The 12,677-nt window shown below is 35.3% G+C and overlaps 2 protein-coding genes across 4 annotated transcripts; one reads left to right on the top strand and one right to left on the bottom strand.

Moving 5' to 3' along the window:
* The first annotated feature begins 767 nt into the window (after window positions 1-767).
* LOC148293267 (uncharacterized) lies at window positions 768-5,329 on the top strand. Of its 3 annotated transcripts, none has more exons than XM_088244799.1 (13): window positions 768-926; window positions 1,146-1,205; window positions 1,357-1,397; window positions 1,482-1,534; window positions 1,693-1,786; window positions 1,870-1,907; window positions 2,015-2,105; window positions 2,188-2,240; window positions 4,168-4,230; window positions 4,372-4,489; window positions 4,575-4,627; window positions 4,781-4,898; window positions 4,976-5,329. In XM_088244799.1, the coding sequence occupies exons 2-13, from the start codon at window positions 1,169-1,171 to the stop codon at window positions 4,982-4,984; spliced, it is 768 nt and encodes a 255-aa protein (XP_088100925.1). In that variant the 5' UTR covers window positions 768-926; window positions 1,146-1,168; the 3' UTR covers window positions 4,985-5,329. The 3 variants fall into 3 exon arrangements, with proteins under 3 accessions (XP_088100925.1, XP_088100924.1, XP_088100926.1); XM_088244798.1 differs by having other exon boundaries at window positions 769-1,021; XM_088244800.1 differs by having other exon boundaries at window positions 770-1,021; window positions 4,387-4,489.
* Window positions 5,330-6,898: 1,569 nt separating this feature from the next.
* Window positions 6,899-8,636, bottom strand: LOC110760326 (uncharacterized). Its single transcript, XM_088255929.1, has 4 exons — window positions 8,608-8,636; window positions 8,395-8,574; window positions 7,616-7,900; window positions 6,899-7,500 (listed from the first exon to the last, which is right to left on the bottom strand). Exons 1-4 carry the CDS (start codon window positions 8,608-8,610, stop codon window positions 7,201-7,203), a joined length of 768 nt encoding a protein of 255 aa, XP_088112055.1. The 5' UTR covers window positions 8,611-8,636; the 3' UTR covers window positions 6,899-7,200.
* Between the last annotated feature and the right edge of the window lie 4,041 nt (window positions 8,637-12,677).

The following is a 12,677-nucleotide window of genomic DNA, read 5'->3' on the forward strand; positions in this document are numbered from 1 at the left end:
GGGTTGGGGTGGGGGGAGCGATGGAGAAAGTGAGAGAGCGATGGATTTTTTCAGTTTTTTTAAAAATTAAAAAATTATTTATTAAATTTAATTTAGTTTTTAAATAATATTCTATTTCAATTAAACAAAAAAGTGGCCCCCACAGGCACCACGTCAGCATTTAATGGTTGACCACACGGTCAACTTAACGGAAGGATAAAATTGGACAAGTTTAAAAACATTGGGGTGTAAATTGATGAAATTGATACCCGGGGGCTCATATTAAGAATGACCCCAAACCTAGAGGGTGTCTTTTGATGTTAGCCCTAAAAGATATTAAAAGAGAAAATATTCTATTAAACAATATGTTTTGCAGTTGCAGACACCTCAAAACTGTTTTGTATTTTAGATGTAGTTTTTTCAAATAACATATATGTGATTTACCAGTATGGTACTTGAATTACTGTGCATGGTAAAATGGACAAAAAATATATACAGAAAGGGATTGGGCTCGTGAAAGTTCACTCGTGCTGTTTTAGTTCATTTCGTTAATAAGGTAAATTCAGTTCAGTTCATTTTAGTTTCTTGAAAAAATAAAAAAATAAACCCTTTAAATTCCACCAATTTTTTTTTTTTTTCAAAATTCATATTCAATAATCAATACCAATACAATACAACCACTTATTTTTAAAAAATTTGTCAAAACAAAAAAACAAAAAAAACAAAAGGTTGTGAAGCGGACATGAAACTGGCCGCCTAAAACGTTATATAAATAGGGAGAGATTCAGATGTCTGGATTTTTTCGTGAAATACCAATTGCCAAACCCTAATCGAATCGTTTCCTATTGTGGCCAGACAGAATAGTAATAATAATAATAAGAGAGAGAGAGAGAGAGAGAGAGAGAGAGAGAGAGAGAGAGAGAGAGAGAGAGACGCCGACTAAGAAGGTGATATATATAATTCTCTCTCCCTTTCATTGATTTTGATCCTTTGTTGTTTTCCCAGTTCACAACTACCGAAACCCTAATCGAATCGATCTTTGGTGTGTTATGTTTTCGCGAAATACTTCCACCAACAGCTTTTTCCTCGCCTTTGATGTTGTGAGTTAATTTCTAGGAAACAATTTCGTATGTGGTTTTGATGTATCCTTGTTTGAAAATTGGCAGAGAACTGTAGCGTGCGTTTCACCATGGCCGAAAGCTCTTTCAAGAACGAATATCCTCAGGGTATGTGTTTTTTGCTTCTTTTTTTGGGTTAATTACATGGTCAGTATAGTTCTTTAAATATTTGTTCAAAATTTCGTAGATGCAGAATTTATTTCGGAAATTGCCGATTCTCATCTATTTTCTACTGATTTTTTGGGCTAAAATGTTTTAGGAATGACCCAAACAGAAGAGAATAATCCACATCGGACCCCGGTAAGACTTTCACTGAATAAGATTTGTTTAGTTCCTAAACATTCACTGGGGGCATACTCTGTTCTGATTTGAGCCTCTATGCAGATGATTGTTGAGAATGGTGCAAGCATTGACATTCCTGACATTGGGAAAAAGAAGTTAGTTTCCTATTTCCTTGTGCTTTAAAATCTTCGTTTGTATCGCTCCAATGTGAAAAGATTGTTCCCTTTTCATTTATGCTTTAAAATCTTCGTTTGTATCGCTCCAATGGGAAAAGATTGTTTCCTTTTCATTTATGCTTTTGATATGTGTTCAGAAAATCACCAAAAAAAGGAAGGAAAATATTGGCGTATGTTTGCCCATGGCCCATTACTTATCTAGACCCTTTTGATTTCGATGCCCTTCTTTTGGTAAGAAATTCACTGAATCAAATATGTTTACGTCCTTTGCATTTGGTGGATGTGCTATTCTAATTTGAGTGATTGTGTACAAGGCTTTGAAGACCGAAATTCGTGGTATCCCCAGGAGGAGGTTAGTTTTTGATTCACTTGTGCTTTGCTTATCTTGATTTTACTGGAATGGGATTCCTTTTTTTCTTTTCTTTTCTTTTCTTTTTTTCATTTACGCTTTTGATACAGGATAATAAGGAATCAAATGAATGGCCACAAAGACCATAGTCCTTGTTTAGATGCTCGTTATTTGAGGGAGACACACCCAAATAGCATACCAGTAAGAATTTCACTGCATCAAATATGTTTACTTCCTATGCATTCAGTAGATATCCTCTATTCTAATTTGAGCTTTCATTCAGGTGATTTTGAAGAAGGATGCAAGTAGTGACATTCCTGACATGGACGGGGAGAAGTTAGTTTCGAATTCCCTTGTGCTTTAATTATGTTGATTTGTGTTTGTACATTCAAATAGAATTGTTCTCATTTCATTTATGCTTTTGATATATGTTTTGAAATTGGTCAGGAAAAAATAAAGGGAAAGGAGAAAAGAAAAAAAAAATTTGAAAGCATGACCCAATAATTGTTAGGTTTATATTGTGAGTTGTGAATTTTAATTTTAATGCGTACATGCAATCTATAGCGCATCGATAGGATCTAGTCATGACTCATGATGTGTTCATTTAGAGTTGCACTTTTCCAATATATATTTATATATATTGTGTGGGGAAAACTTTTCACTGCATTAGGTGAAGTTGTAGGAGTGGTAAGGGAATGGTCCTGATGGTGAAGGTTTGAATGAATTGATTAACTACGTGGCAAAGGCTTCCTGCCAAGTAATTTTCATATTCCATAACTGGATATAAGATTTATACAAAGAGGACAACCTACTTATTACTACAAAGAAAGGCAAACTCTAAGTTCATTTGTGTTCATAGCTTGTTATGTTTTCGTTGCATCAGTTGTGCATTTTAATGTGCACGTGCAATATATATGCACACAAATAGGATCTAGTCATGTGTATCGTTCCTACACAGTTTCATTTTAACAAAAGAAAAAAAAGTTGTGGGAGAAAACATTTCAGTACATTAGGTGAAGTTCTAGGGTTGGTTACGAATGGTCTTTATTATAATGGTTTGCATGAATTGGTTACCCAAGTGGCGAAGTCTGCCAATCCAGTAATCTTATATTCCATGTTAGTATATGGAAGAGGAAAACATACTTAATACTACATAGGAAAACTCGAAGTTCATTGCTGTTCGTAGCTTATCTTAAATGAAGGGGTTCTCAGATAGTTTTATTGTCAATCCTGTTTTTCTGACTGCAGATTTCTGGTCTATGGTGATATGCCTATTCGAGAATTTTGTTGATTTTATTCGGATCACGGTCGGGCTCAGCAGAAAAAAGTCTATATTTTTAGGAACATGTCTCTTTCAAACAGTTTGCTGTTGAAGGCTGCAGTGTCTTGCTTAGGATTGGTTTCTTCTCATAATTGTAGATCTCTGTGCTCGTTTTCCTGTTTCTTCCTGTTATTGGTGGATTACTTGTCCACTATTTTGTATGGTTTTTAATGACACAAAATTTATCCTTTTCAAACAAAAAAAGTGTGTTAGAGTTTGGTGCTAGGAACTTTTAAGATTTTGTTTGTAAACAAAAACAATTATAATTGGCTTCCAGATAACTATAAAATTCTCAAAAAAGTCCATCAAGTTTCTATAAGAGTCATAATTGGAGACCACATTGTGTTTAAGAATTTTATATTTGTGAACATTTAATACACCTGAACTTTTTAATTCCACCAAAGTCTTGTAAAACTTATACAGTATAACCAAAGATTCGATTTTTTTTTTGGGTGCTAAATGGGTATCTTTGCCGAGGTCATGCTTTTTTATTTCATTTTCCATCAATATTGCTGCTTGTAAAAAAGGAAAAAAAATTACTTGTGTGAAGTGGACACACAAATAGTTTGCAGCTCGCCAACTGAAACAGATATATAAATGGACAAGGTTGAAATGTATGTAATGTAGACTGATTCGTGTTGGAAACGTAGAATCGGATACAACGCCAGCAGGTCTGTTCCTGAATTTGTACTTGTGATTCTCTGCTTTCTGTAATTCTCTCCCCCTTTCATTGATTTTGACCTTCTGTCAGTTCTCAACCAATCAATTCTTCTATTACCAAAAACCTAATCGAATAGATCCCTTTTCTGGTTTGGTGTGTTATGTTTTCGTCAAATACTTCAACCCACAACCTTTTTCTCACCAGCCTTCTGTTTGATGTGGTGATTAATTTCTGGGTAACAAATTTCGTATGATGATGTTTCCTTGTTGGAAAATTGGCAGAGAACAGTTGTGGCATGCGTTTCACCATTGCCGAAAGCCGTTACAAGAAAAAAGGTCCTCCAGGTATTTATTTTCCCTTTTTTTTTTCTTTTCTTGTTGGAGTTTTTCCAGGGTAGTGATTTATTTCGGGAATTGGTGATTAGGTTTTGCCTAAGTTTTCTTCTCATCTCTTTTCTACTGATGTTTTTGTACTAAAAGGAGTAGGGTATACTGTTACAGGCCCGTTACTGATTTAGAAGCTCGGAAGAGGAATAGCTACAATGGCTGCCCTCCTAATTTAGATGCTTGGTATTGGAGGGAGAGGCGTCCAAGTTGTATACCAGTAAGAATTTCTCTGCGGGCAAATATGTTTACATTCTATGCATTCATTGGGGTATACTCTGTTCTAATTTGAGCTTTTCCTGCAGTTGGCTGTGGAGAAAGATGCCAGGAGTGACCTTCCTGAAATTGGCTCAAAGAAGTTAGTTTCGAATTCTCTTGTGCTTTAATTGTCTTGATTTGTATTTTTACTATACAAAGGAAAACCTACCTACTTCTGTAAAGAAAGGCAAACGCCAAGTTCATTTGTATTCATAGGCTGTCTTAAATACACTGCATGTTTTTTTTATTACAGATTCATTGTGTACGGTGATATGCCTCTTGGAGAATTTGTTGATTATATTCGATTTACTATCGGGGTCAGCAGAGAAAAGCCTATATATGTCTTTTCAAGAACACTGAACCTCCCGCTGGTGAGTTGCTACTCGATCATTTTAGTTTTACTCATTCTTGTTGTGGTTCGTGATAATTCCTTGATCCAATGTTGCAGGTGCCTTGATGGTCGAAATCGACAAGGAAAACAAGGATGAAGATGGATATCTTCACATTACCTACAGTGAAGAAGGGAGTGTCTATGAATGCAAATTGCAATGAAGAGCAAGAATGCTCTCTTGGAGCTCTGAGTTAATGATCTGATCGCAAGGGACTTTACTTGAGTTTAGTTTTTGATTATCCGAACTGAATGTAAAATACGAAAATGTCAAAAGAGGTTTGTGATGGAAACTCCTGGCTAAGACTTCGCCCATGTGGGTGCAAATTAGATATTTTTCCTTGGACGCTCTCTTTTAACAGCTTGAAGCGGGCCCTCCTTTTCCCAGTGGAAAAACAAGACATTTCTGATGCCTCTTTTTACTTGCTGGCAATCAGCAGTTTTCGAAGCGCACTTCTCTCTTTGTGAATCTAACCAATTGACGGTTCTTCTATACACGAGTACCGAATGGCAAGTAACTTATAACTTCTTCCATTAGTTAAAATTTAGTTAAAAACATTAGAAAGCTATTTTAGGAGCTCTTTATAAAATTTCAACTCCAACCATACTATCTAATTTAAAGAGTCATAAATGTTTTTAATAAATTTTAATTCAATTTTTGAATAAAGTGCAGACACAAAAGCAATAATAAAAAATAGTTGGCATTAAATAAAATTTTAAAATAATATTAAAAATAGAAGTATTTAATTATAGGGAGTCACTATGTATACTTTCTTTCTCCTCAGATTTAGGAGCTCCTAAAGGTTTTCCTATTTTAAGAGCTAGATAGGGATCATGGTTGGAGGTTGGTTAGGTGGGTTAGGTGGTTTAAGGAGCTCATTGTGGATGCTCTTAACTACTATAGTAGTTGATGTAATTTTTCAAGATTATGGAAAACTGCAAATTTGTGTCTTGCATTGAATTTAGCGGAGATAGTGGAGGCAGCTGAAGCCAAACTTTGAGGTATATATATAGCTTGGGCCCATTTAAGCGTGTCCGGTGGTTTCGCATAAGGAAATGGATTAGCTTGCATGGTTTTATTTGATGTTTGGCATAGCATGTACACTATTTGAACTCGTATGAAAGTACATGTATATTTATTTATTGAATTAATTCCCAAAATATAACGGGGATTAGCACGTGGCACATATTGCACGTTATATTGGGATTTAAATGCCTTTGAGTTTCTCTTGACATTTGGGGCCTCAACACAATCACATTTATAATAGATAAATTCAAGTTCTGTGACAAAAAACTCAATTGAGAAATCAAAGAACAATCACCATACAAAAAAGATATTCGAGTTCACCAATTTCATCAACATTGAAATGTTTGAATGAGGCTTGATTTCTAGCAGAATGTTGAAGAAGACGACTTCTAACCACAACCGTTGTTACCGACCACGTTACGCTAATAATGCCTTTAAGTTTAATGTCTTCATTTTTTGTCAATGTGTAAATATACTATTGGTCTGTACTACCATATCAGTTGTGATACCAACCTACTCTATAACTCCTCTACTCCCAATTTGCATTTTGTTCTAAAACTTGAAAAATGGCTCTTATAGTCTCTCAACTTCGGTTTTTTAGCTTTTATTGCAAACTAAAATAAAACTAGAGACTATTGAAATACATTAAAACCATAGAATCTAATTTATCTCTCTTTTTTTTTCTTTTTTCTTTTTTTGATGCAAGCTAGCTCTAGGTGTGTGTTTTCTTTTGTCCGAACTTTAGGGTGTGTTTGATATTTCCTGTCTCATTTCTTGAAGTATAATGTTGTTATTGGTTATCAGCCACAATTTCTACCAAAAACTGTACCACATTAGTATTTGCCGAGTGTTTCTCCGAACCTGTACTGTTTTTCTATCACCTCCATTTCCCCAAAAGGCCCCAGAGAAATTTCAAATATGTTAGTTGATAATAACTTCCAATTAATTCAACTTAATTTTCAAGCCACCACAAGATCCTCTTTTTCATTACTTTGAGCTCAAAAAGTTCCTTTTTCACACTAATGGCCTTTCCAAAACTAGGCCCAAAGATTTACATGTAATCAAATTCAAAAGAGTACGTATACCACTCACTGGGCAGGCATTCCTTTCATTGGAATCACCGACAACCCCTAATGGACATTTTTTGTTTGTTTGTGTGGGCACGACTATCTTTCTGACTGAGAAGTTGCTCCAAAAGGGTAAGGATATTGACAAATGAATCCTACCTATTAATCATCCTAGGCTGCATGAATCATCCTCAGCAAGAACCAGAAGAGGTTAATTGATCAACTGCGAACACCTTCTTTATATTCTGAACAACCCATTGCCAGGGCCTCTCAATCAACATCCCCCTTGTCAAGGAGCCAGCAGTCATGCCCGTCTTGCTGTACAGGCACAAGTAACCATCTGGTTGTTTATAGGAAGTCAATGGGTGCTCTCTCACCATCTTCAGAATATCATGCTCCATCTCAGCAATATGCGTAAATTTCACCATATTTATAGTTTTCATCGGGTGTTCGTTGTTGTCGGGTGTCAGTCTAGCCACTTGAAGTTCATCCTAGGGAACAATTTTCAAACAATTTTTATAAGAAAATCACAGGTTATCATGATTCGAAATTAAAACTATTTACTACTAAACTACACATAATTTACAAATAAAAGAAAATACTTACGTCAAACTCATCAAAAACGTAGATCCTTGATGTATACTCAACCAACTCCTCCCACGGCATCTTAGTTGCCTCATCAGCAGATAGGACATTACGCGACCCATCGGTGAATATAAAATCGTGGGCATCCGGCAGGGCATAGTCAGCAAGGTTGCCGAGCAAGGGGCAGACAACTTTCGCCAATTGCTCAAAAGAAAGCACGTCCAACATGTTCACTTCAGTTCTATAGTGTTCAATCTTGTCAATTGTCACTCTAAACACACTAACCATCTTGCGACCTTTCTCATCCTGTGAAAGGATTTTTATTATCAATTGTAATTAAGAAATTGTAAATCTATAATAACAAATTAGGGCTAGGCCTATAATAAACTACAACATTTACTCAATAATTAGAAAATTATGACACATGATTTACATAAACTATCTTTACAACCATAACCTAAGAGGTATATTAGATATAGGAACTATCTTTACAACCTCACGAACTATCACCTATATTATAAAGACACCAATGTGAAGTATAAGCACAAGCTATCACCTTTTCAACCAAGAAATTCAATCAAAACCAGCTGCTGAAGCTTCTATAAGTTCCATGACATGTATCATCAACTGATTCATACCAATCCGATCAAACACCCATACTTTTTTTTTCCCTCTGTTTCTAAAGCAATCTCAAGTATACATTGTTAGGTCCCATCCCATATCTTCCCGATCTAATTATCTAATGAAATTTGACAACAGTAAACTACAACATTTACTCAATAATTAGAAAATCATACTACCTCATCCTCCTCATCATCATCATCGTCCTCATCCTCGTCATCGTCATCGTCATCATCGTCCTCGTCATCGTCATCGTCCTCGTCGTTGTTGTCACCTCCGCTCACATCCCCATCATGATCATCTTCAGCCACATTCTCATCATGATCGTCTTCATCCGTACTCTCATCAGAAGCAGGTTCCTATCAGAAGAAGGGAAGGTCAGTTGGGCTTACCATCTTGATTGATAAAGAAGATCGTAAAACGCAAGAATTACAGATAAGAAGAAAGGAAGGTCTGTGGGGCTTACCATCTTGATTGATAAAGAAGATCGTAAAATGCAAACGGCGACCGCGGAAGAGACCCTAGAGAGAGAGAGAGTGTGCGCGAATATGGAAGGTGAGAGGGTATCTAGGGTTTATAATTAAGGGTGAATATAAACGAATGGCTCAAAGATGCTGGCCGTTGGATTCAGAAGTTTAGATCTCAGCCTTTCACCTCATTTAGGGGTATTCTCGTCCTTGTCATCTAAGTCTTATATTTCTTTTTTGGCCTTTACTGTATTATACTATTATTATTGTTACATTTGCAGCAAATGGTCCAAATCAGCCTTCTCTCTTGATTTTTTTGTTTGTAAATATTGATTTATGAGCTTAGTAAATTACTAAAACCTCGTCTTCATAGGTTCTCTTCAGGCGTTGAATAATAAACTTTTTTGGTTTAGTAGACGTCAAAAGGAAGGGGGAGGTATATACGAAGCACTACTGCTTATTACGATATGTTCTTTTTCTTTTATACAAAGGAGCCAAGTTCGAAACTATTTGTTGACTTACAAGTTATGAGAAGTAGTCCATGAATGGCGCATTCAAGATTTGAAAGCCGAATGGGCAGAACTTACCTACTAAATTCCACAGTACAAACTAATCTATATATATATAAAGCAAAAGGCAGAGAATGGTGAAACATTCAAAATACCAGAAAATGTCCTTGGTTAATGCAAATATTAAGAATTGAAATTATTAATTAAATGAGGATAATATGGTAAATTCATACATTTTCATATTTAAAAAAATTAAAAAAAAAAGAAAAATTAGATAATGGATCCTATTTTTAAGGAACACAACTACCCATTATTTTTTTAATTCTAAAATAAATTTAATTTTTTTAAAAAAAAGCCTATCGCAAGCGCGGAAGCGCGTGCAGAGAGGCTAGTTTGATTAATAAATATAAAAAATACACATAGAGGGAATCAAAAATAGATGAAAGAATATCGATAATATCAATAATCTCGCGATATTTTGACCCAAAAATACATGAAAAATGCTGAAAATTCTCCTTGTTGCGCATGGAGGGATTCAAACCCTTGCCTCTATGAGAAACAACCCAGCGCCTTATCCAACTCAGCTGCGTACGTGTTTGTGATTATATTTTCGGCGTGTAATATTTATAACGTCTTTAAAATATCTGTAAACTAATATTTATTATATAGGATAAATTTCTATATTAAAAAAGACAACAAGGGGATTCAAACCCCTCCCATTTTACCCCTTCAACACCTTAACCACCATATCACTTATGTTTTTGTGAAAATGTGCTAAATTATTTATATATATATATATACATGGTTTTGTTTTGAATTTTTTTTGCAAGAAACAAATTGTTTTGAATTCTTTTGACCATTCCTTTTGACCACGCAATGTATAAAGTGTAAAATATTGTAGTAATTCATTATATATAAATGATTATGGTGTGTTTAATCTTTTTTCATTAATTACTACATATTTTCTACACTCGTTGTGTTTGCCAGCTCGCTATATAATCAACTTAAATCAGTTAAATCCATCATGCAATGCATTTCCTTCCAATTTTTTTTTATGATAAACTAATAGATAATTGACTAAATAAACAACCTGCAAAGTTTCAATAAAAATTTCTAAGTTTTTCTTACAATTTTTGTGGTTTTTATTCAATTTTTATCGATATCGATAATATTCCGATATTTCTATCGAAATTTCCGTGTTTTTGGCTGACCGATATTTCCGATATCACCGATATTTTAGACCTTGATCAAAACAGATTCACTTGTATCGGTTAAGGGAGTTGCAAAAAAAAATAGATTCAAGACACTTAAAACATATTCTAATCTTCACATACACACTTAACCAAAACAAAACAAATAACATTTAACCAAAACAAAACAAATAGCATTTAACCAAAACAAAAATAATACCAGTTAACTAAAACAAAACAAATATAACCAAAACCCAAATCACATTGCAGTTTCCCGAAAAGACAAATATTTGCCAAACTCCATTTTGGGAATTAACATCATCACATTTGTTGTAATTCAATTAAAAGTTATCATTCATATCATATTATCAGATCCTAGCCTTGGAAGTTTAAACTTTAAAACCAAAGCTTGAAGCAACCAACACATAGAGTTTGAGAATAACCTGTATTTTTGCTTATTAATCGAAACCCGCTGAGAATAACCTGCAAAATTAAGAAAAAAGTGCATTAATTTCAACAGAATTAAGAAACCCTAATAATCCACTAAACCAACAAAATACCAGAATTTCATAAAACCTTAAAAATTAGTATGTTCACCTTTTAAAATCAATTGAATTAGAGGCTAGAGACGACGAAGACGACGCCGTAGCCGTTGTCGTCGATTTGGTGAGCAGCTGAGGTCGAGTCGACAGAGAAGGTGAGATCGAGAGAGAAACAGACAGAGAGATATAGGGGGTGAGTGAGACAAGAAACGGGTGTAAATCGAGAACTGTAGCCGTCGTCGTCTTTGATTTGGTAAGGATGGAAGCGAGTGAGAACGAGAGGAAGCTGTCAATCGATTATAGTAGAGATTAAGGATTGCGAGGTTAGGTTTGGAGAGAGAGAATGAGTCTCGCGACAGAGAGCGCGCGCGATAGAGACGGCGACCGATGAGGTGAGGGTTAGTCTCATATCGGGAGAGAAATAGTGTAGGGTTTCGTGAGTAGGTGAGAGAGAGATACGGAATGAGAGTCGAGAGGGTTATTGAAAAAATAATAAATAAATAATTGAGAGAGGTTCTGATATAGTGCGAGCAGACTGTTGTGTGGATTTCAGCTGCACCAAAATGGATTAAGCTGCATCCTCAACTTGTGATACTCGCAAGTGCACGAGCCGTTCGGTAGTATAGCGTATGTAAGTGCGAGGTCGATCCCACGAGGATTGGTGATTGAATGATCCAATTCAGTTTTCCTACACAAAACAGAAACAAAAACAAAGAACATGAAAGAAGGAAGAAAATAAGAAAGTAACTCAAGCAAATAAGTTCCTAAGTTCAATTTAGATTAATGGATTGGTTCTAGCTAAAGTATGATTAAGCCATGGTGTGTGGTCATAACCTTGTGTTCCTAATTCCCTAATTTGATCATTTGTTGTCTAACCTAAAATTAAGCATTAGGAACCCATTAAGCATAGAAGAACATTTTAAACAACCAAGCATGTATCTAATCCCTGTTGTCGAATGTCCATACATACTCTTCCTATTCATAGTTCAATTCGAATTAAAGCATGGTGTATACTCTTAATTCAAACCAAGATAGCTAACATGCAAGCCTAAATGGTGATCAATCATTCAAACTAGCATATTAACTTATAAGCATAATGAATAAGAACAAAAACCATAATTGAAACTTGGAAACTAATTAAACTTGAATACTTAAGAAAGAATGTACATTACAAGAAAAATAAATTACAACTAAGAAAACATTAAATTTAAAGAAAGCTAGAATTGAGAACTAGAAAGCAAAACTAAGAGAATTTGAGGGAGAGAAGGGAAGGGAGCTCTAGAGAAGTGTTTGAGAGCTCCCCCCATTGGGGTGTGTTTACAAGCTTAGAGAACCTCCCTATTTATAGGCCTAAGGAAGTGAAAAATCTGAATTCAATATGGCTAATGCATACAACACTTGTTTTATAAAATCTGAAATGGTTGATGCACTTGTATTAGAAAATCTAAATTGGGTGATGCACTTGTATTAGAAAATCTTGAATTGGTTGATGCACTTCACCAATAGATCCCACCAGCAACCCTAGCTCATCTTCATGTCACCATGACCAAGCTTCCAACCAGAAATGATAGCTCATACCTAGCTCACCATGACCAAGCATCCAACCAGCACATGCTGAGGTCAGCATGACCAGCAACTTCAAGGGCTTACAACTTGGGCTTCTCTGAATCAAATTAGGACTTTAAGCACTCGAAATTGAAGTTCAGAATGTCTTCTTTCCAGCCATATATCATTTGGGCCAATCCAAGGTCGGA

The sequence above is a fragment of the Prunus avium genome, chromosome 7, assembly GCF_965620075.1.
Source record: "Prunus avium chromosome 7, drPruAviu1.hap1.1, whole genome shotgun sequence".
In the NCBI taxonomy this organism is placed as follows: domain Eukaryota; kingdom Viridiplantae; phylum Streptophyta; class Magnoliopsida; order Rosales; family Rosaceae; genus Prunus; species Prunus avium.